General features: G+C 31.7%; 2 protein-coding genes across 2 annotated transcripts; both read left to right on the top strand.

The window, feature by feature from the left end:
• Positions 1-881: 881 nt before the first annotated feature.
• On the top strand, positions 882-11044 carry LOC135124881 (dynein regulatory complex subunit 4). The gene is made up of 10 exons (XM_064050103.1): positions 882-920; positions 1153-1224; positions 1271-1497; positions 1548-1809; positions 9850-9968; positions 10015-10156; positions 10210-10377; positions 10427-10513; positions 10567-10770; positions 10819-11044. Exons 2-10 carry the CDS (start codon positions 1222-1224, stop codon positions 11035-11037), a joined length of 1431 nt encoding a protein of 476 aa, XP_063906173.1. The 5' UTR covers positions 882-920; positions 1153-1221; the 3' UTR covers positions 11038-11044.
• Positions 11045-16926: 5882 nt separating this feature from the next.
• On the top strand, positions 16927-18223 carry LOC135124882 (keratin, type I cytoskeletal 9-like). The gene is made up of 4 exons (XM_064050104.1): positions 16927-17034; positions 17236-17287; positions 17437-17805; positions 17867-18223. The coding sequence occupies exons 1-4, from the start codon at positions 17026-17028 to the stop codon at positions 18124-18126; spliced, it is 690 nt and encodes a 229-aa protein (XP_063906174.1). The 5' UTR covers positions 16927-17025; the 3' UTR covers positions 18127-18223.
• The last annotated feature ends 6216 nt before the right edge of the window (positions 18224-24439 follow it).

Consider the following 24439-nt stretch of genomic DNA (forward strand, 5'->3'; position numbering starts at 1 on the left):
TAATTGTTTTCACAAATTCGATTATCAGGTTTTTAATTGGTAAAAAGTGGTCGGATTTTTGGGTGCAGGAAACGACTGCCAAAAAAAGAAGTGTGAATTCGTGGCGAAAACTGAAAATTCGCCAAAATTAAGTGCTTTTAAATTTAGCTGCAACGAAACGGCCAAAACTAGTCAGTGATTAAAAAAGCACACATTCGAATGAGCATTTCGGCAAAGTTGCCCAATTAATTGTAATTACAATAACAACGTGTTAATCATCGTGTTAATATTTTGCGTCTGAGAATGTTTTCAATAGCTTCTAACACATTGAGCACATAAAAGACTTTGGGTAATTGTTATGAAAATGGCGTTTGCATAATAATTCGATCGAATATGTGTAATAACTATCATTACGATATGAATACGCGATTTAATACCAACGTGTTACACCTGGCAAATAAGATGGTACACACTACAAGTAATAACAAATAATTAGCGATAACCACATTCATATCTGACCTATTTTAATTAAAACCTACATCTCCGCAACCTTGGTAATATTAATTTATTGCAAAATGGATTGTTCAGATGCTCCAAACGCAACTACAAAAACAATTTTACTATTTGCTTTGCTTTATCTCCTCAAGATTCTTTTATTGTTTTCCGTGGTAAATCAATCACTGTCCACGCTTTCTGCAAATAAAGAGATTAATTTTTTTCATTTAACGCAGAATTATTGTTTTTATTATTATCGCTGAGCAAATTGCCTGGATATTTACCACCATGGAAGTGCTAATTTAATTGTTGCGAAGCCGATAATTGTATTAATGTAAAATGTAATGCAAAACATTAGGCTTATTGTTGGAATTTACTACTTTTATCTTACAGTTAAGAGCGATAAACGCCCACAAACAACCAAAATCAACATTCAATTCACACCGGTACGTTTCCAATTTTCGTGCATTTTTCGTGACGTGGTACTTATTATGCAAGTCACAATTAAATTAGTTATTTAAAAGAATAATTAAATAATAATTTAATTAATAACATTGGTGAGTTAGGCAACCCACTATACCCCAGTGTATATAAAGTTGCCACAACACCGCGATGTAATTAATCAAATTTGTTCAGTCAAAATCAAACACACCCTCTGATCGAACCATCACCCCTTAGCAACCATCACTCAGACAACCCCCAACGTCAAACCTCCATTTCGAGTTTAAATCTCCGGAAAAGCTCAGCATGGTAAGTGTGTCTTTTTTTCACCATCCACTTACCCCACGTGTTTTAGCCCCCCAAGAAAAAGGGTAAAGGTAAAGGGGGTGTCGGCAACATCATCGATGGCGTCGACACCACCTCCATGACCCGAGAGCAGCTCGAGGTTTTCTGCCACCGAATCAAGGAAGAGAATGAACGCGAAAGAGAAGAAAGGAACTTCTTCCAGTTGGAAAGGGACAAACTGCGCACTTTCTGGGAAATCACGAAGAACGAGCTGGAGGAGGCGAGGGCGAAATTGAGGTAGAACAAGTTTTGTGTGGAAAGATTTGTGCTTCACACACAAATTGCAGGAATAAAGATCGGCAGATTGAAGAAGCCGCCGAGAAGAATGAAGACGAGTTGAAGTTCTATAAGCAGAAAGTGAAGCATTTGCAGTACGAACACCAGAATAGTTTGACGGAATGTAAGGCGGAGGCGCTGGTGTCGCTGAAGATGGCGCAAGATGACCATACGGAGCAGGAGAGGGAGCTGTTGAAGGATAAGAGGGATTTGAAGGCGCAGATTAGGGAGCAGGAGATGACGCATCAGGACCAAACTAAGTCGCTGAAACTGGTACAATCTCTGGTTTTTTCTGATTCAATTTTTTTTCTCTGTTTGGAACAACCAAGTTCTATTTTGTTTTATTTATTGATGTTATCAGTATTTTATTTTAAACAGACTTTGGACTAATATGTTTTTAAGTGGAACCATATCTGGGGTTTCTACGGTTTTTGGTCTTTTTTTCAGAATGTGAAGGAATTTCAAAGTCAACTAAAAGCTTTTTTATTGTGAAAGAATGTCTTTGAGTGTTTTTATGGATGTAAAATATTTATCTCAGGACAAGTCAGGTCAGGTCAGAGCAAGTGAAGTCATGCCAGGTCAGGTTAGGCCAGTTCAAGTCATCTCAAGTGTCTCGGGGAACCCTACTGTCTGAATTTAAGTGAAATAATTCCCGACTTTGTGTTTTTTTCTTATGTTGTGAAAAAATCTCGGGGTTTCCTATTGTGTTGTTTTAATGGTTTTGTCTTTTTTTATGTATATATGACATTCTGAGGGCAATTTCTGTATTTTTTTAAGGTGTGAAACATTCTCTCTGGCACCCCTTCTGTCTTTTTGTAGATATGAAACAATTTCGGAGTCCGTTCCTGTCTTTTTTGTATAACCATGAAACATTATAAATATGAAACATACAAAACAATCTCGAAGGAAACTTCTGTATATTATTATATATTTTTCATAGATATGAAACTATCTTGGGGCTCCTTCCGATTTTTATGGATGTGAAACACTCTCGGAATCTCGAACCACTTCTGTCTTTTTGTAGATGTGAAACAATCTCGGGAGGCTTTTCTGTCGTTTCATAGATGTGAAATATTTTTGGGAATACCTTCTGTCTTTTTTTGATAGATGGGATATCGACAGCCCATTTTTTCTTCTATATGGATGTGAAACAATCTCGGGGGCCCCTTCTGTCTTTTTATGGATGTGAGACCCTTCGGGAGTCTTCTCGTCTTTTTATGGATGTGAAACATTCTTGGGGCACCTTCTTTTCTTTGTTGATGTGAAACGCTGTTCCGAAGCCCATTCTGACTTTGTATGGATGTTAAATATTCTCGGGGCACCTTATGTCTTTTTTGTAAATGTGAAACAATCTCGTTAACCACTTCTATATTTTTATAAATGTGAAACAATCTCGTTAACCACTTCTATCTTTTTATAAATGTGAAACAATCTCGGTGGGGATTCAGTCTTTTTTTGTCGATCTGGGACTATCTCGGGGGCACATTCGATATATTTTTCATAGATGTGAAACTACCTTGGGGCTAGTTCCGGTTTTTTATGGATGTGAAACACTCTCGGGATCTCGAAGCACTTCTGTTTTTCTATTGATGTGAAATAATCTCAGGAGCCCATTTTCTCTTCTTTATGGATGTGCAACATTCTTAGGAGTACCTTCTGTCAAGATAAGACTGATTTTGGCAGACAACCCATTCTTCTAAGAAAATCAAGGGTGGGTAGGCGGGGCTAGTACTTGTCAAGATAAGACTGATTTTGGCCAATGACATATCCTCTAAGAAAATAAGGAGGGTGGGCGGGGCTAGTACTTGCTAAAACTATAAAAAATATAAAAATCAAAAAATGACAAATTGAAAAATTGGATAAATGAGAAATCGGAAAATTGTACAACTGTTTAATCGGAAAATTAAAGACTGAAATATCGAAAAATCGAAAAATCGAAAAAAAAACAAATATAAAATAGAATTGGAAATTCCAGTTTTAATTTTTTTTAGTTTTTAGATTTTTCAACTTTTGAATATTTCATTTGATAATTTGTTTGACAATTTAGCAGTTTTTAATTCCAATCTTTTGATTTTTCAAGTTTTCAAGAACAAATTTATTCAAACCGAAATTTTGAAATATCGAAAAATCCTAAAATTGAAAATTAGAAACAAAATTTTCAGATGTTTTTAAGTTAGGGTAAACATGGCAATCGCTGATCAAAATTACTTTTTATTCGCTTCCAAAAACTCGGTGACAAAAAATAAAAAATCAAAAATTATAAAAAAATAAACGTCTATTTTCCCGATCTTTTTAAAAAGCAAATAATTGAGAAATCAAAAAACTGCCAAAATAGTAAAATTAAAAAATCGAAAGTTTTTTTCACATTCCCAGGGAAATCAAAAATCGAAAGACAAATCAAAAAGTTGAAAATTTAAAAAGCGAGAAGTTGAAAAATTCGAAAGTTGAAAAATCGAAAAACTGAAAAATTTAGTAGTACTCGCTACGATAAGACTGATTTTGGCAAATAATCTACTCTCTAACAAAACAAAAGGCGGGTGGGTGGGGCTAGCACTTGCCAAATAACCTACCCTCCAAGAAAATAAAAAGCGGGGGGGCTGGGGTAGTATTTGCCAAAATAAGACTCATTTTGGCCAATGTCCTACTCTTCTAAGAAAATAAAGAATAGATCATCTGCCAAAATCAGTCTTATCTTGACAAGTACTAGCCCCGCCCACCCACCCTTTATTTTCTTAAAAGAATAGGTCATCTGCCAAAATCAATCATATCTTGGCAAGTATACGACTGATTTTTGCAAATGACATATCTCCTTAGAAAATACGGGTGGGTGGGCGGGGCTAGTACTTGTCAAGTTAAGACTGATTTTGGCAGATGACCCATTCTTCTAAGAAAATAAAGGGTGGGTGGGCGGGGCTAGTAGTTGTCAAGATAAGACTGATTTTGGCAAATAACATATGCTTCAAGAAAATAAGGGAAGGTGGGCGGAGCTAGTTCTTGCTAAAAATAAAAAAACTCAAAAATCAAAAAGTGACAAATTGAAAAATTGGATAAATGAGAAATGGGAAAATTGTACAACTGTTTAATCGGAAAATCAAAAACTGAAATATCGAAAAATTGAAAAAAAAACAAGTCTCAAAATCGAATTCGAAATTCCAGTTTTCATTTTTTTTAGTTTTTAGATTTTTCAACTTTTGAATATTTCATTTGATAAATTGTTTGACAATTTAGCATTTTTAATTCCAATCTTTTGATTTTTCAAGTTTTGATTTTACAATTTTGACATTTTTTCATTTTTAATTTTTCAAGTTTTCAAGAACAAATTTATTCAAACCGAAATTTTGAAAAATCGAAAAATCCTAAAATTGAAAATTAGAAACAAAATTTTCAGATGTTTTTAAGTTACAGTAAACATGGCAATCGCTGATCAAAATTACTATTTACTCGCTTCCAAAAACTCGGTGACAAAAAATAAAAAATCAAACATTAAAAAAAAATAAACGTCTATTTTCCCAATCTTTTTAAAAATCAAATAATTGACAAATCAAAAAACTGCCAAAATAGTAAAATTAAAAAATCGAAAGTTTTTTTCACATTCCCAGGGAAATCAAAAATCGAAAGACAAATCAAAAAGTTGAAAATTTAAAAAGCGAGAAGTTGAAATATTCGAAAGTTGAAAAATCGAAAAACCGAAAAATTTAGTAGTACTCGCTACGATAAGACTGATTTTGGCAAATGATCTACTCTCTAACGAAACAAAAGGCGGGTGGGTGGGGCTAGCACTTGTCAAATAATCTACCCTCCAAGAAAATAAAAAGCGGGGGGGCTGGGGTAGTATTTGTCAAAATAAGACTCATTGTGGTCAATGACCTACTCTTCTAAGAAAATAAAGAATAGATCATCTGCCAAAATCAGTCTTATCTTGAGAAGTGCCAGCCCCGCCCACCCACCCTTTATTTTCTTAGAAGAATAGGTCATCTGCCAAAATCAATCATATCTTGGCAAGTATACGACTGATTTTTGCAAATGACATATCTCCTAAGAAAATACGGGTGGGTGGGCGGGGCTAGTACTTGTCAAGTTAAGACTGATTTTGGCAAATAACCCATTCTTCAAAGAAAATAAAGGGTGGGTGGGCGGGGCTAGTACTTGTCAAGATAAAACTGATTTTGGCAAATGACATATCCTCTAAGAAAATAAGGAGGGTGGGCGGGGCTAGTACTTGCTAAAAATTAAAAAACTCAAAAATCAAAAAATGATAAATTGATAAATTGGATAAATGAGAAATCGGAAAATTATACAACTGTTTCATCGGAAAATCAAAAACTGATATATCGAAAAATTGAAAAAAAAACAAATCTCATAAAATCGAATTCGAAATTCCAGTTTTCATTTTTTTTTTAGTTTTTAGATTTTTTAACTTTTGAATATTTCATTTGATAAATTGTTTGACAATTTAGCATTTTTAATTCCAATCTTTTGATTTTTCAAGTTTTGATTTTACAATTTTGACATTTTTTGATTTTTAATTTTTCAAGTTCTGAAGTTAAAACTTTCCCTTTTCACAATTTGTCATTTTTCGGTTTTTTAACTAAAAGAACAAATTTATTCGAACCGAAATTTTGAAAAATCGAAAAATCCAAAAATTGAATATTAGAAACAAAATTTTCAGATGTTTTTAAGTTACGGTAAACATGGCAATCGCTGATCAAAATTACTTTTTACTCGCTTCCAAAACTCGGTGACAAAAAATAAAAAAACAAAAATTAAAAAAAAAATAAACGTCTATTTTGCCGTTCGTTTTAAAAATCAAATAATTGAGAAATCAAAAAACTGCCAAAATAGTAAAATTAAAAAATCGAAAGTTTTTTCACTTTCCGAGGGAAATCAAAAATCGAAAGACAAATCAAAAAGTTGAAAATTTAAAAACCGAGAAGCTGAAAATTTCGAAAGTTGAAAAATCGAAAAACTGAAAAATTTAGTAGTCCTCGCTACGATAAGACTGATTTTGGCAAATGAACTACTCTCTAACAAAACAAAAGGCGGGTGGGTGGGGCTAGAAACTCATTTTGGCCAATGACCTACTCTTCTCAGAAAATAAAGAATAGATCATCTGCTAAAATCAGTCTTATCTTGACAAGTACTAGCCCCGCCCACCCACCCTTTATTTTCTTAGAAGAATAGATCATCTGCCAAAATCAATTATATCTTGGCAAGTATACGACTGATTTTTGCAAATGACATATCTCCTTAGAAAATACGGGTGGGTGGGCGGGGCTAGTACTTGTCAAGTTAAGACTGATTTTGGCAGATGACCCATTCTTCTAAGAAAATAAAGGGTGGGTGCGCGTTACTAGTGGTTGTCAAGATAAAACTGATTTTGGCAAATAACATATCCTTCAAGAAAATAAGGGAAGGTGGGCGGAGCTAGTTCTTGCTAAAAATAAAAAAACTCAAAAATCAAAAAGTGACAAATTGAAAAATTGTATAAATGAGAATTGGGAAAATTGTACAACTGTTTAATCGGAAAATCAAAAACTGAAATATCGAAAAATTGAAAAAAAAAACAAGTCTCATAAAATCGAATTCGAAATTCCAGTTTTCATTTTTTTTAGTTTTTAGATTTTTTAACTTTTGAATATTTCATTTGATAAATTGTTTGGCAATTTAGCATTTTTAATTCCAATCTTTTGATTTTTCAAGTTTTGATTTTACAATTTTGACATTTTTTGATTTTTAATTTTTCAAATTCTCAAGTTAAAACTTTTCCTTTTCACAGTTTGTCATTTTCCGGTTTTTTAACTAAAAGAACAAATTTATTCGAACCGAAATTTTGAAAAATCTAAAAATTCAAAAATTGAAAATTAGAAACAAAATTTTCAGATGTTTTAAATTTGCGGTAAACATGGCAATCGCTGGTCAAAATTACTTTTTACTTGCTTCCAAAAACTCGGTCACAAAAAATAAAAAATCAAAAATTTAAAGAAATAAACATCTATTTTCTCGATATTTTTAAAAATCAAATAATTGAGAAATCGAAAAACTGCAAAAATTGTAAAATTAAAAAATCGAAAGTTTTTTTCACATTCCCAGGGAAATTAAAAATCGAAAGACAAATCAAAAAGTTGAAAATTTAAAAAGCGAGAAGTTGAAAAATTCGAAAGTTGAAAAATCGAAAAACTGAAAAATTTAGTAGTACTCGCTACGATAAGACTGATTTTGGCAAATGATCTACTCTCTAACGAAACAAAAGGCGGGTGGGTGGGGCTAGCACTTGCCAAATAATCTACCCTCCAAGAAAATAAAAAGCGGGGGGCTGGGGTAGTATTTGCCAAAATAAGACTCATTTTGGCCAATGATCTACTCTTCTAAGAAAATAAAAAATAGATCATCTGCTAAAATCAGTCTTATCTTGACAAGTACTAGCCCCGCCCACCCACCCTTTATTTTCTTAGAAGAGTAAGTCATCTGCCAAAATCAATCATATCTTGGCAAGTATACGACTGATTTTTGCAAATGACATATCTCCTAAAAAAATACGGGTGGGTGGGCGGGGCTAGTACTTCTCCAGATAAGACTGATTTTGGCAAATGACATATCCTTCAAGAAAATAAGGGAAGGTGGGCGGGGCTACTACTTGCTAAAAATAAAAAAACTCAAAAATCAAAAAGTGACAAATTGAAAAATTGGATAAATGAGAAATGGGAAAATTGTACAACTGTTTAATCGGAAAATCAAAAACTGAAATATCGAAAAATTGAAAAAAAAAACAAGTCTCATAAAATCGAATTCGAAATTCCAGTTTTCATTTTTTTTAGTTTTTAGATTTTTCAACTTTTGAATATTTCATTTGATAAATGGTTTGACAATTTAGTAATTTTAATTCAAATCTTTTGATTTTTCAAGTTTTAATTTTACAATTTTGACATTTTTTCATTTTTAATTTTTCAAGTTTTCAAGAACAAATTTATTCAAACCGAAATTTTGAAAAATCGAAAAATCCTAAAGTTGAAAATTAGAAACAAAATTTTCAGATGTTTTTAAGTACAGTAAACTTGGCAATCGCTGATCAAAATTACTTTTTACTCGCTTCCAAAAACTCGGTGACAAAAAATAAAAAATCAAAAATAAAAAAAAAATAAACGTCTATTTTCCCGATCTTTTTAAAAATCAAATAATTGAGAAATCAAAAAACTGCCAAAATAGTAAAATTAAAAAATCGAAAGTTTTTTTCACATTCCCAGGGAAATCAAAAATCGAAAGACAAATCAAAAAGTTGAAAATTTAAAAAGCGAGAATTTGAAAAATTCGAAAGTTGAAAAATCCAAAAACTGAAAAATTTAGTAGTACTCGCTACGATAAGACTGATTTTGGCAAATGATCTACTCTCTAACAAAACAAAAGGCGGGTGCGTGGGGCTAGCACTTGCCAAATAACCTACCCTCCAAGAAAATAAAAAGCGGGGGGGCTGGGGTAGTATTTGCCAAAATAAGACTCATTTTGGCCAATGTCCTACTCTTCTAAGAAAATAAAGAATAGATCATCTGCCAAAATCAGTCTTATCTTGACAAGTTCTAGCCCCGCCCACCCACCCTTTATTTTCTTAGAAGAATAGGTCATCTACCAAAATCAATCATATCTTGGCAAGTATACGACTGATTTTTGCAAATGACATATTTCCTAAGAAAATACGGGTGGGTGGGCGGGGCTAGTACTTGTCAAGTTGAAGACTGATTTTGGCAGATAACCCATTCTTCTAAGGAAATCAAGGGTGGGTGGGCGGGGCTAGTGCTTGTCAAGATAAGACTGATTTTGGCAAATTACATATCTTTCAAGAAAATAAGGGAAGGTGGGCGGGGTTAGTACTTGCTAAAAATAAAAAATCTCAGAAATCAAAAAATGACAAATTGAAAAATTGGATAAATGAGAAATCGGAAAATTATACAACTGTTTCATCGGAGAATCAAAAACTGAAATATCGAAAAATTGAAAAAAAAAACAAATCTCATAAAATCGAATTCGAAATTCCAGTTTTCATTTTTGTTAGTTTTTAGATTTTTTAATTTTTGAATATTTCATTTGATAAATTGTTTGACAATTTAGCATTTTTAATTCCAATCTTTTGATTTTTCAAGTTTTGATTTTACAATTTTGACATTTTTTCAATACTCGTCATTTCTTCTTTATGGATGTGAAACACTCTAGGAATCCTAAGCTCCTTCTGATTTTTTTTTATTTTAAAGTGTTGTCTGCTCCAGAAATCGTTTTTTCGTCAACTAAGTTCCGAATATTTTCTTTCACGGACTTATTTTGCAGCAACACAGCGAAGAAATCAGCAACATTCGCACCCAGTTCGAGCAAAAAGAGAAAGAGCTCGAACTCAAATACGAAAAAAAGTTCGCCGATTTGAAACAAGAGCTCAACACGAAACACACGTAAGTAACTGAGTTGTTAATTTCGACAATACAGGCCCGTCTTCAGCATGGAAATGTCCGAACTCGAGGAGCGCAAGAACGACCAAATCACCGACCTCACCAAACACCACGAGAAAGTCTTCAACGAAATGAAAAACTATTACAACGACATCACTTTGAATAATTTGGCACTAATAAGCAGTTTGAAAGTAAAAGCCGTCATTATCTCAGCATTACATTAAAACTGTGACGTTAATTATAGGATCAGATGGAGGTACTTCGGAAGCAGAACGAGCGGATGAGCAAGCAGGTGTCGGACATCACGGCGGAGAACAAGAAGCTGAAGGAGCCGCTGCACCAGGCCTTGCAAGACGTCACCGAGTACAAGAGGCAACTAGAGCATTACGAGAAGGATAAATTAGCATTGGCGGTAATGGATTCAAAAATTAGAAAGGAGTTTTAAGGTTCGTTAATTCCAGAATACGAAAGCCAAGTTGGGGGCCACGAAGCAGGAACTGGACGATTTGAAGTGGGCGAATGACGCTCTGCAGCTACGGTTCGAAAAAGTACGTAATTTCTGAACTGAGTTTTCGAGGACGAAACGTTTTTGTGTTCGTAGTTGGAAGCGGAGAAGGATGAGTTGAGCTCGCGGTTCGTCGACGCGGTTCTCGAGGTTCAACAAAAAACGGGGCAGAAGAATATTCTTTTGCAGAAACGGCTGCAGACTTTGACGAAAGTTGCGGAGTTCAGGGATGTTATCATTGGGGAGATGAGGCTGATGACGGGGATTGAGACCGACGCTACCACTAATACCAATCTCGAGGTATGGGGAGAAATTTCGGCTTTATTTTTTGTATTTATTGGGGAATAGAAACTTTTAGCGAAGAAAAATGGGATTATTCATGATCTGCAGTACGAGCTGGCTCGAGTGTGTAAAGCACACGATGACCTTTTGGATACTTATGAGGATAAGCTGCAGCAGTACGGGATTCCGAAGTCGGAGTTAGGGTTTGTCCCGCTGAGGATCCTGCAGGATGGGCAAGGAGGGCTGGCTAAAAGTCCGGCGGGACTTGTAACGAAAAATCGATGAATAAAGATTTCACAAAAAAATTGTCGAACGTTATTTTTAAAACTTTCAGAATTGCGATTTTTGTTTTCTGATAAGCTCTATAAAGTTAAAACCATTCGATTCTTTAATTCTCGTCAGTCTTTTGATTTGCAATTTTTCGAGTTTTCAAGATCTTAAGTTCAAATTTTTTAGTTTTTCACTTTTCCAAATTTTGAATTTTACTGGAATTTTAATTTTTCATTTATTTGATTTTTCCTTTATTCGATTTTAAATTTCAATTTCTTGATCTTGCAAAAATTTAACAGAAAAATCAAAAATCGAAAATTGAGCTAACAAAATTTAAAAATTACATATCGAAAAAAATTCCCGATAATTAATTTTCAATTTCTCGATCTTGCAATGTTACAGTTTTTCGACTTTACAATTTTGACCATTCTATAGTTTTTCGATTTCACAATTTTGGATATTCTAATGTTTCGATTGGATTCATTTTTTCTACTTTCCAATTTTTCGTGTTTTAAGTTTACCGATTTTTAGATTTTCAAAGTTTCAGTTTTTCCTTTCTTCAGTCATACGATTTGCAATTTTTCAGTTTTCCACTTTCTCGATTTGCAACTTCTCATTTTTCAAATTTTTCAATTTTTTCCGATTTTTTTCGATTTTTAATTTATCGATTTTTCAATGTTTCACCTTTTCGAATCAAAAAATTGCAAAAACAGGATACCTAAAAACACAAAAAATTATCAAAAAATGGGAAGTCGAAAAATCGTGAAATTAAAAAATCAAAAAAAACAGGAAAAATCAAAAATCGAAAATTGAGCTAATATATGTAAAATTTAAAAAAATTACATATCGAAAAAAATTCTTGATATTTAATTTTCAATTTCTCGATCTTGTAATATTACAGTTTTTCGACTTTACAATTCTGACAATTCTACAGTTTTTCGATTTCACAATTTTTGTATTTCCTAATGTTTCGATTGGATTCATTTTTTTTTCTTTTCAATTTTTAGATTCGTTCATTTTTTTGTATTTTTTAATTTCCCGATTTTTAGTTTTTCAGTGTTCCAGTTTTTCGTTTCTTCAATTCCTCGATTTGCAATTTTTCTATTTTCCACTTTTTCGATTGTGCAATTTCTCATTTTTCAAATTTTTCATTTTTTTCCGATTTTTTTCGATTTTTAATTTTTCGATTTTTCAATTTTTCACCTTTTCGAATCAAAAAATTGCAAAAACAGGAAACCTAAAAATAAAAAAAATAATCAAAAAATGGGAAGTCGAAAAATCGTGAAATTAAAAAATCAAAAAAAAACAGGAAAAATCAAAAATCGAAAATAGAGAAAATAGAAATATGTAAAATTTAAAAAAATTACATATCGAAAAAAATTCTTGATATTTAATTTTCAATGTCTCGATCTTGTAATATTACAGTTTTTCGACTTTACAATTCTGACAATTCTACAGTTTTTCGATTTCACAATTTTTGTATTTCCTAATGTTTCGATTGGATTCATTTTTTCTACTTTCCAATTTTTCGTGTTATAAGTTTACCGATTTTTAGTTTTTCAAAGTTTCAGTTTTTCCTTTCTTCAGTCATACGATTTGCAATTTTTCAGTTTTCCACTTTCTCGATTTGCAACTTCTCATTTTTCAAATTTTTCAATTTTTTCCGATTTTTTTCGATTTTTAATTTATCGATTTTTCAATTTTTCACCTTTTCGAATCAAAAAATTGCAAAAACAGGAAACCTAAAAACAAAAAAATTATCAAAAAATGGGAAGTCGAAAAATCGTGAAATTAAAAAATTAAAAAAACAGAAAAAATAAAAAATCGAAAATTGAGCTAATATATGTAAAATTTAAAAATTACATATCGAAAAAAATTCTCGATATTTAATTTTCAATTTCTGGATCTTGCAATATTACAGTTTTTCGACTTTACAATTTTGACGATTCTATGTTTTCAATTTCACAATTTTTGGATTTCCTAATTTTCGATTTAATTCATTTTTCCTTCTTTCCAATTTTTAGATTCATTAATTATTTTGTATTTTTTAATTTCCCGATTTTTAGTTTTTCGGTGTTCCAGTTTTTCGTTCCTTCAATTCTTGGGTTTGCAATTTTTATATTTTCCACTCTTTCGATTCTATAATTTCTCATTTTTCAAATTTTTCAATTTTTCCGATTTTTGTTTGATTTTCGGTTTTTCAATTTTTCAACTTTTCGAATAAAAAAATTGCAAAAACAGGAAACCTAAAATGGGAAGTTGAAAAATCGTGAAATAAAAAACCAAAAAAATTAGAAAAATTAAAAAAGTGTAACCGAAAAATTGAAATCGAAAATCGAGCAAATGTAGAATAGGAAAATTGCAAATCGAAAAAAATTCTCGATATTTAATTTTCAATTCCTCGATCTTGCAATGTTACAGTTTCACATTTTTGGATTTTCTAATTTTTCGATTTGATTTATTTTTCCTTCATTCCAATTTTTCGATTGTATTTGATTTTTAAATTTCTAGCTTTTTAGTTTTTCAATGATTCAGTTTTTAGTTTCTTCAGTTCTTCGATTTTGCATTTTTCGGTTTTCTACTTTTTCAGTTATTTCTGATATTTTTCAATTTTCAATTTTTCGATTTTTCAATGTTTCAACTTTTCGAATCAAAAAAATGGAAAAATTGCAAAAATGGGAAACCTGAAAACTAAAATATCACAAAGTTGAAAGTTGAAAAATCGTGAAATTATAAAAATCAAAAAATTTGAAAAAATTTAAAAAATCAAAAGTTATCGAAATAGCAAAAATGGGACAATCAAAAAAATTGTACAATTGAAAACTCGAAACACTGACCAAAAATTAAAAAATCGAAAAATTGGAAGATCGAAAAACCCGTAATATTGAACCACAAAAAAAAAAGAAATTAATAGTGAAACTGAAAAATTAAAAATGGAAAAATTGTAAAATTAGAAAATCCAAAAAGGAAAAATTGAAAAATAGGATCAATAAGAAATCCAAAAATTGCAAAATGGTAAAATTGAAAAACCGAAAAATTCAAAAACCTAAAAAACACTCCTAATCTTGACAGTAATTACATACAATTTCCAAAAAAAATTTAATGCCATTCATTAATTTTTTTCAATTTTCAAGTTTCTCGTTTTTGGGTTTTCACTGTTTCAAATTTTCGCTTCTTCAGTTCTTCGATTTACAATTACAATTCCTCGTTTTTTTTTACAATTTTTTCGGATTTTTAAGTTTTTCAATTTTTCAAATTTTCGAATCGGAAAAACGTTGAAAAATCTAAAAATCGGAAAGCAAGAGCATAGTTTAAAAAGTTATCAAATCGAAAAAAACATTAAAAAATAAAAGAACTGAAACATAAAAATCAACAACTGGAAAAATTGAGGAAAGAAAAATTGAAAAATCGAAAAATGAAACACAAAATTGAATAATTTGGAACTCTAAAAATTGAAAGAACCAAAAAATTAAAGTTGAAAAACAAAAATTTTAAAACCTAAACAGAAAAAATGAAAAACACACAAAAGAAAAAAATTAAAAATTGTGGTATCAAAAAATTTGTTGAAGATAAATAAATCCACATTTTTCGAAAAAATATTTTGTTAATTCTATTTTTTGATAAAAAAATCGAAAAATGAAAAAATTGTGACATCAAAAAATTGCAAAATTGAAAAACTTCAAATAGAAAAAGAGTTTGGGAGTCGAAAAATTTAAATTATGAAATCGAAAAATTGTAAAGCTAAAAAACGAAAAATTGAAGAATTTTTGAGTCGAGAAATTGATCAATTGAAAAAAATAAAGTCAAAAACCGGAAAAATTATAAAGCCGAAATTAAAAATAGAATACTGAAAACACAATGGAAATGAAAAAACGAAAAATTGTGATATCAAAAAAAAAATGCTCAATAGTAAATAAATCCAAGCTTTTTGAAAAATCACAATATAAGATTTGATTTTGCTAATTTTTTTTTCATATATGTATGTAATATCGCAAAATTGCAAAATTGAAAAATTGAAAAACCGAAAAGTTCAAAAGATGGGAAAATGTGAATTCGAAATATCCCAAAATCCAAAAATTAGGAAATCAGTTAAGCTTACAGTTTCCAAGAAAAATTTAACACGATTAAGTTTTTTGATTTTCCAGTCTTTCAATTTTGGAATTTCTCGTTTTTGGATTTTTCGATTTTTTTCGGATTTTTCAGTTTTTCGGTTTTTTAACTCTTCGAATCGAAAAAATGGAAAAATTGCAAAATCGTAAAATTTAAAAATCACAAAATTAAAAATTCTAATATGGAAAAATTGCAAAAGTGAAAAAAAATTAAAATTGTGATATCAAAAAATTGGTAGACGGTAAATAAATCCAGATTTTTCGAAAAATGATAAGGGTTGGTTCTGCGAATTTTATTTTTTATGACAAAAAAATCGAAAATTTAAAAACTGCAACAATAAAAAATTGCAAAATTGAAGAAACAAAAAACTGAAAAATTTGGAAGTCGGGAAATCTCAAAATTGAAGAATTTAAAGTTGAATAAACGAAAAATTATTAATCCGAAACAGAAAAATCGAATATTGAAAAAATAAAAAAAAATAAAAAATAAAAAATTGTGATATCAAAAAATTGGTCCAAGGTAAATAAATCCAGATTTTTCAAAAAATGATAGCAGTTGATTTTGCGAATTTTATTTTTTATGACAAAAAAATCGAAAAATCAACAACTGTGACATCGAAAAATTGCAAAATTGAACACTCTAAGAAACGCAAAATTCAAGAAATGAAAAATTGAGAAATTTGGAAATCGAGAAATTGAAAAATTCAAACAATTAAAGTTGGAAAAACGAAAAATTATTATGAAACCGAAACACGGAAAAATGTAAAAATTAAAAAATGGAATAAAATGGAAAAACGAAAAATTGTCATATCAAAAAATTAGTCCAATATCAAATCCAGATTTTTCAAAAAGGATAAGGGTTGATTTTGAGAATTTTATTTTTGTCAAAAAAAAATGGAAAAATTAAAAGATTCAACATCGAAAAATTGAAGAATATTGAAAAAATACAAAAAACGAATAAAACAAAAATTGTCACAACAAAAAATTGGTCAAAGGTAAGTAAATCCAAATTTTTCGAAAAAGCATAATATTTGATTTTGCGCATTTTATTTTTTATGAATTTGAATCACTCTGTATAAATAATTTTTTAACTTTAAAATGATTACATTACAAAATTTCAAAGCGTTCGAGTTTTACAGTTTCAAACTTAAAAAATGACAAAATGTTTCACAATTTTGATTTTTTTCCCAAAAATCTAGATGTCTAGAGTAAAAACTAAACACGGACTCATTAACCACTGTCTTAAACAGTAAGTCTGTAAAAAACTGTCTTATTTTATCAAACTGAAAACATTTGGACAGACGGCAGACAGACAGACAGACAGACAGACAGACAGACGGAAACCCAGGACCTATTTTCTCGTACGGGTCATGAAACGTCGAGAAAATATAAAAATAGCCAGTCGTCTAATGGACTCGATTACAATACTTTCTTAGCTTACGCTCAGGAAGTAAAAATCAATTTTTTTATTAGATGTTATTGTTGAGTTTGGCAATAAATTGTGTCTGAAATTAGTTCCGACTTTGATACTAAATACAAATAAACAATTTTTTCGTTCTATTTTTCATTGTCCTACCAAAACCCATCGAAAGTGCTTATTAATTTACGCTCCTCCCAGGAGAAATTGTCTCGTGTCATTTTTTGACGAAAGTACCAGATCTGTGGATGTGATTGTATATAAAAAAAAAAAATCTAATTGGTTCAAGAAACGGAAAGTAGACCGTATTTTGTTAATAAGATTCCTCTCATCGCACACATACATAGAGAAAGACGAAAGACTTTCTACAGTCCATTCCATGGTGGTGGAGCGAAGTATAAAACCATCCCATTTCCAGTTTAAGCTAACAGTTCACTTTCAACTGTGTTTCGTATTGTTCTCAAGCCGTGTGCAACAATGTATTCGGTGAGTACAAAAAATTCGGCTGTGTGAAGCGGCCTTAGTCCAGATGTGTCAAAAATGACAATCAAATGTCATTACCATGACCTTGCATCACGACTAAAAAAATCCAGCACGAATTTGAAATTACTTTAAGGTCATAACATATTTTGAAACTCTATTATTATAATAATTATTATTATTAATAAAAAACTGTTTATTATTTAGATGTTTGTGATCGCTACAACCCTGGCCCTCGCCACATCCACACTAGCTGGCAGTAAGTAGACTAAAAAAAAAACCTCAAAGTGAGGTTAGAACACAACCATGTTCACAACACACAAATCCTTTCACCAAATCACCAATTAACACTCACGAGCGAAAGTTCAAGTTCACTTTCCGTGAAAGTAAAATCGTTTTTTTTTTCAGTATATAGCGACGGCGGTGGATACGGCGGCGGCGGCGGCGGCGGCGACATCGGCCACGACTTGGGCGGGTTCGGCGGTGGTGGCTACGGCGGCGGCTACGGAGGCGGCCTCGGAGGCTCCATCGGCGGCGGCCACGCCGAGATAAGTCTAGGGGGAGGGGGTGGGGGCGGCCACGGCGAGATTATTAGTCTCGGGGGCGGAGGGGGAGGTGGCGGCGGTGGAAGCTACAGCGGCCCCAGCAGCTACGAAGTGGGGGGTGACCACGGGGGCTCGTCTGGAGGCGGCAACGGTGGCGACTACCACCACGGAGTGAGCATCGTAGGGACGGGAGGAGATGGCCATAGCGCCAGTTTTGATCTGACCAATCACGGTAAACATCAAAACTTCGTTATTTAGAGTGACCTTATTTATTTTTTGTTTTTGGTATATAGCGGGCGGCGGCCACACGGGAACCTTCGGCGGCACCTTCGTCGCTTCGGCTAAGTACGAAGGGCACAGCGGCGTCGCTCATAAAGTAGCCGACGGGGATTCCTACGGCGGCGGCGGAGGTGGCGGCGCTGGCTTGATCACGTTCGGAAGCCCCCACTACTCTGATATTCTCAGTGCCAGCGACGGGGGCAGTTCGCTGGGTGGGGGCGGCGGCGGCGGCGGCTACAAGTGGGGCTTCGTGGCGCCCGGGGAGTACCAGTGATCAGCATAATTGAGTATCTTTGTTACATTTGTTGTTGTTTCGTTGACTGTTATCTATTTATTAAGTTGTAATAAATCTTTCCTACTTTTCTATAAAATTGGGTTTGATTTTCCACTAATTACGGGGGAATATTTATAGATCGTGGTCTAGATACTTGTTGGACGAGTGGTTAATTATTAAATTGAGGAAGTTACAGGATGAATTTATTATTTATGGGTGGGAAAACCAAGATCTGGAACAATGAACTTTCCACTTTAAATGGTATAAATACGTTATTGATTGTTCCACTTTACAATCTTTATCAGTTTTATCTCCAAATTATTTTAATTCAGTCAAGTGGAAAAGGTGACGGTCAGACGTATTTTTGATTAGAAACATGAAATTTTTTCGTCGTGTGTTTATTATTTTTTATTGTAGGTCAGTAAATATTCTTCGAACAAAACATGACAGGTTGTTAAAAATGTATGTGAAATAAAAAATATCGATCGAATACGTTGTTAGATTGATGATGAGTTTCCAGAACAATTCAATTTGTCGTAGTTTTCCGTAACACTTTACTTGTTTAGTAATCCGAAAATGACCCAAAAAATGTATTTTTTTTAATTCTAGAGATAGAACATTCATCACAAGTGAGAAGGGGTGGGTGGGCGGGGCTTATATTTTGTCCATTTTTTTTCTTAGTATACGAAGTTTTCTTTTCCCAACAAGAAACTGACAACATGTTTGACTGTTTTAAAAAATTACAACTTTTTTAAGATTACCGCAAGCATGGTGAATCCTTAATCAAAATATTTTCGGTTATGTCCTCCTAAAAAATGATGACGTCATTTTATAGTTTTGTATAACTAATGTTTCTTAAATTTTATAGAACTACATACTCCATAAATGTGTAATTTAGAATCCGTGTTGAGCGTTCACCATTGGCATCCAGATTTTTGCAAAAAAAATCAACATTGTATATCCATTTTTTACAATTTAACTTTGAAATAACAAAAACCGAATGCTGTAAAATCGAGCAAATATTTTAAGATTCTTTGAAACAAGGTAAACCGTTAGTCAACATTTATCCGTCATCTTACATTTTTGCCGAATTTCTTCAAATTTATGAATGTCTTTGGGAAAAACAAATATGAATTAATCAATCAGTCCTCTTCTTTGCGTTGAGGGCACAAAATCAACCAAATTTCATTTTCTTTTACTAGCAAGATTTTTTTTTTACTATTTTTCCCAGACTCATCAGTTAAGAGCGTAGCGGAGAGTTAATCCGCCATTTTACAGACACCCGATATAGAGTTTTCTTTCAACAACAGGAAAGTTAAACATGTTTTCAGTTTCTTGTTGGGAAAAGAAGACTTCGTATATTAAGAAAAAATGGACAAAATATAAGCCCCGCCCACCCACCCTTTCTCAATTGTGATGAATGCTTTATTCATAGTGAGCTGAAGGGCGGGGTTTAGCTGCAAAATCCTCATTTCTCTACAAGAAATTATCATATGAAATATGTGATTAGAAGGGTAGAATTTTTTAGAGAAATATTGATGTTATAATTAAACTCCGCCCCTCGTCTGATTACGAATGAAAAACTCGTCACAATTGAGATCGGGGCGGGTGGGTGGGGCTTAATTTATGTTTTTTTTTTTTAATATATAGAGTTTTCCTTCAACAACAGGAAAGTTAAACATGTTTTCAGTTTCTTGTTGGAAAAGAAGACTTCGTATATTAAGAAAAACTGGACAAAATATAAGCCCCTCCCACCCACCCATTCTCAATTGTCATAAATGCTTTATCCATTGTTGAGCTGAAGGGCAGAGTTTAGCTGCAAAATTCTCATTTCTCTACAAGAAATTATCATATGAAATATGTTTTTAGAAGGGTAGAATTTTTTAGAGAAATATTGATGATACAATTAAACTCCGACCCTCGTCTGATTACGAATGAAAAACTCATCACAATTGAAATCGGGGCGGGTGGGTGGGGCTTAAGTTATGTTTTTATTTTAATATATCAAGTTTTCTTTCAACAACAGGAAAGTTAAACATATTTTCAGTTTCTTGTTGGGAAAAGAAGATTTCGTATATTAAGAAAAAAGGGACCAAATATAAGCCCCGCCCACCCACCCCTTCTCAATTGTGATTAATGCTTTATTCATCGTGAGCTGAAGGGCGGAGTTTAGCTGCAAAATCCTCATTTCTCTACAACAAATGATCATATGAAATATGTTTTTAAAAGAGTAGAAGTTTTTAGAGAAATATTGATGTTCTAATTAAACTCCGCCCCTCGTCTGATTACGAATGAAAAAGTCATCACAATTGAAGGCGGGGCGGATGGGTGGGGCTTAATTTATGTTTTCCACTTTTTCAATTGTTTCTGATATTTTTCAATTTTTAATTTTTCGATTTTTCAGTGTTTCAACTTTTCGAATAAAAAATAGAAAAAATGCAAAAATGGGAAACCTGAAAACTAAAATATCACAAAGTTGGAAGTTGAAAAATCGTGAAATTAAAAAAATCCAAAGATTTGAAAAAAATTAAAAAATCAAAAGTTATCGAAACAGCAAAAATGGTACAATCAAAAAATTGTACAATTGAAAATTCGAAATACTGAAAAATTGGAAGATCGAAAAACCCGTAATATTGAACCATAAAAAAAAGAAATTAAAAGTAAAACAACTGAAAAATTAAAAATGGAAAAATTGTAACATTAGAAAATCCAAAAAGGAAACATTGAAAAATAGGATCAATAAGAAATCCAAAAAGTGCCAAATGGTAAAATTGAAAAACCGAAAAATTCAAAAACCTAAAGAAAACTTCAAATCTTGACATTGACAATTTCCAAGAAAAATTTAATGCCATTCATTAATTTTTATCCATTTTCAAGTTTCCCGTTTTTGGGTTTTCACTGTTTCAAATTTTCGCTTCTTCAGTTCTTCGATTTACTATGACAATTTCTCGTTTCTTTTACAATTTTTTCGGATTTTTTAATTTTTCAATTTTTCAAATTTTCGAATCGAAAAAACGTTGAAAAATCTAAAAATCGGAAAGCAAGAAGAGGATTTGAAAATTCATCAAATCGAAAAAACATTAATAAAATAAAAGAAATGATAAATAAAAATCAATAACTTGAAAAATTGAGGAAAGCAAAAAATTGAAAAATCGAAAAATGAAACACAAATTTGAAGAATTTGCAAGTCTAAAAATTAAAAAAATCGAAAAATTAAAGTTGAAAAACCAAAATTGTGAAACCGAAACATAGAAGAATAAAAAAAAAACACAAAAAAAATTAAAAATTGTGGTATCAAAAAATTTGTTGAAGATAAATAAATCCACATTTTTCGAAAAAATATGAGATTTGATTTAGCTAATTCTACTTTTTGGTAAAAAAATCTAAAAATGAAAAAATTGTGACATCAAAAAATTCCAAAATTGAAAAACTTCAAATAGAAAAATTGAAGAGTTTGGGAGTCGAAAAATTGAAATTATGAAATCGAAAAATTGTAAAATTGAAAAACTTCCAACCGTAAAGCTGAAAAATCGAAAATTTGAAGAATTTTTGAGTCGAGAAATTGATCAATTGAAAAAAATAAAGTTGAAAACCGGAAAAATTAGAAAGCTGAAATAAAAAATGGAATACTGAAAACACAAAGAAAATGAAAAACGAAAAATTGTGATATCAAAAAAATGGTCAGTGGTAAATCCAGATTTTTTGAAAAATCATAATATAAGATTTGATTTTGCTACATTTTTTTCATGTAATATCGAAAAATTGAAAAATTGAAAAACCGAAAAATGCAAAAGACGGGAAAATGTGAATTAGAAAATTGAAAACTAAATAAATCAAAAAATTCCAAAATTAAAAGTTGAGCAATTGTAAAAATTGATCTTGACATAAAGTAGTTAGGACCTTTGGAAAATCAAGCTTACAGTTTCCAAGAAGAATTTAACATGATTCATTTTTTCGAAGTTCCAATTTTTCAATTTTGGAATGTCTTGTTTTTGGGTTTTTCGATTTTTCAATTTTTTTCAGATTTTTCAGTTTTTCGGTTTTTTAACTCTTCGAATCGAAAAAGTGAAAAATTTGCCAAATCGTAAAATTTAAAAATGACAAAATTAAAAATTCTAACATCAAAAATTTACAAAATTGAAAAAAATTGAAATTGTGATTTCAAAAAATTGGTCCAAGGTAAATAAATCCAGATTTTTCGAAAAATGGACCCGGTATAGAGTTTTCTGTCAACAACAGGAAAGTTAAACATATTTTCAGTTTCTTGTTGGGAAAAGAAGACTTCGTATATTAAGAAAAAGTGGACAAAATATAAACCCCGCCCACCCAACCCGTCTCGATTGTGACCAATGCTTTATTCATCTTGAGCTGAAGGGCGGAGTTTGGCTGCAAAATCCTCATTTCTCTACAAGAAATTATCATATGAAATATGTTTTTAGAAGGGTTGAATTTTCTAGAGAAATATTGATGTTACAATTAAACTCCGCCCCTCGTCTGATTACGAATGAAGAAACACTCATCACAACTGAGATCGGGGCGGATAGGTGGGGCTTAATTTATTTTTTTTTTAAATATCAGGAAAGTTAAACATGGTTTCAGTTTTTTGTTGGGGCAAGAAGACTTCGTATATCAAGAAAAAAGGGACAAAATATAAGCCCCGCCCACCCGCCCATTCTCAATTGTCATGAATGCTTTATCCATTGTTGGGCTGAAGGGCGGAGTTTGGCTGCAAAATTCTCATTTCTCTACAAGAAATTATCATATGAAATATGTTTTTAAAAGGATAGAATTTTTTAGAGAAATATTCTCCTCCGCCCCCCGTCTTATTAGGAATGAAAAACTGAGAATGAGATGAAGGTGGGTGGGTGGGGCTTAATCTTTTTTTTATACGAGAGATATAATAAAAAATTGAAAATTAAAAATTGAAAACTCGTGATATTTCAAATCAAAAAAGTGCAAAATCTAAAAATTTAATGAATTACATATAGTTAAATGGAAGAAAGAAGAAAAACTTGAAAAATTGCAAACCGACAAATTGAAAAAATTGAAATTGAAAAAACAAAAAATTACAAAATCGGAATACTGAAAAATTGTAAAAATAAAGAAAATAAAAAACGAAAAATTGCACATGGAAAAATTTAAAACTGAAAACTCGAGAAACTCAAATCGGAAAATTGCAAAATCTAGAAATTGAATTGAAAAGTTGAAAAATTGAAAAATTTAAACTTGAAAACTAGAAAAAATGCAAATCGAAAAAATGAAGGAACAAAAAAATTAAAAAAAATTACAAGTCAAGTAAGCTGCGGGATTTATTTGGCTGCACTTCCGGGGCGCGGGAGGTTCTGTTGAAATAACATTCGACCAATTTTTGTTTATTTGATGCTCTTATTTAATATTTACACATATAGTTTTTTATGCGTCTGTTATACGGAATTTCTATAAATGATGATAGGGTCGAAGTAAGTTATAAAAACGTGCCGCCCCTCAGTTGTGGACTTTACTAAATACCCAAAGCACACGACAAATACCACACGCATCTGTACAACTGGTTGCCTAAGTGCTTCATATCTTATTCAAAAATAAAACTAATACATTAATTTAAATATTAAATATCTATTGTTCAATTTTATGTTACAACAGGAACTCCTCTGATGCTGAAGGTCTTCCAGGAGATTTTCCTTTGTTGACAATGCCAGTTCGAACAAATCTGTTGATTACATCTCTAATGTGGAACTCTAACGATGTTTCTTGAATTATTAAATCACGGTATTTGGTCAGATATTCTTGCTTAAAAGCGGTAACAGAATACACGGACTCTTCGTTTACGATGTTCCATTGCGATAACAGAACCTTGATTGACCTGACCTGACTTGAAAATGTGTGTAAATATTAACGTACTCTCTGCGCTCGCATTCTAAACGTGTTTTTTTTTTAATCTAGAGATTTATTATTAATCCGAAGTAATAAAAGTAAAACACATGAACGAATTTATAAAAATATACAGTACTTCGTGAATTACTTCTTATCGCAGCTATTATTAGCGCAAAAATTATGACTTCATTCGTTACAAAAAAATCTCATTATGATGATAACGTGCCAACTTGTTCCAGCTAATTCGAGTTATGTTTAACAAAGCACGCAATAACATATCGGACGCGCTGCTATTTAAATTAATAAAACCACTCTCTGTTTTTTCCCCTATATTTCGCACCACGACTGCCAAAACCGTCACGCTTGCCACTTTTCGCACCGATTCCCCTCTTCTTCCCTCACGGACTTAGAAAAACCTACAATTTCGACCGTCAAACATCCT

The sequence above is a fragment of the Zophobas morio genome, unplaced genomic scaffold (assembly GCF_036711695.1).
Source record: "Zophobas morio isolate AGI-343-1 ecotype UQ-CSIRO unplaced genomic scaffold, CSIRO_AGI_Zmor_V1 ptg000008l, whole genome shotgun sequence".
Lineage (NCBI taxonomy): Eukaryota > Metazoa > Arthropoda > Insecta > Coleoptera > Tenebrionidae > Zophobas > Zophobas morio.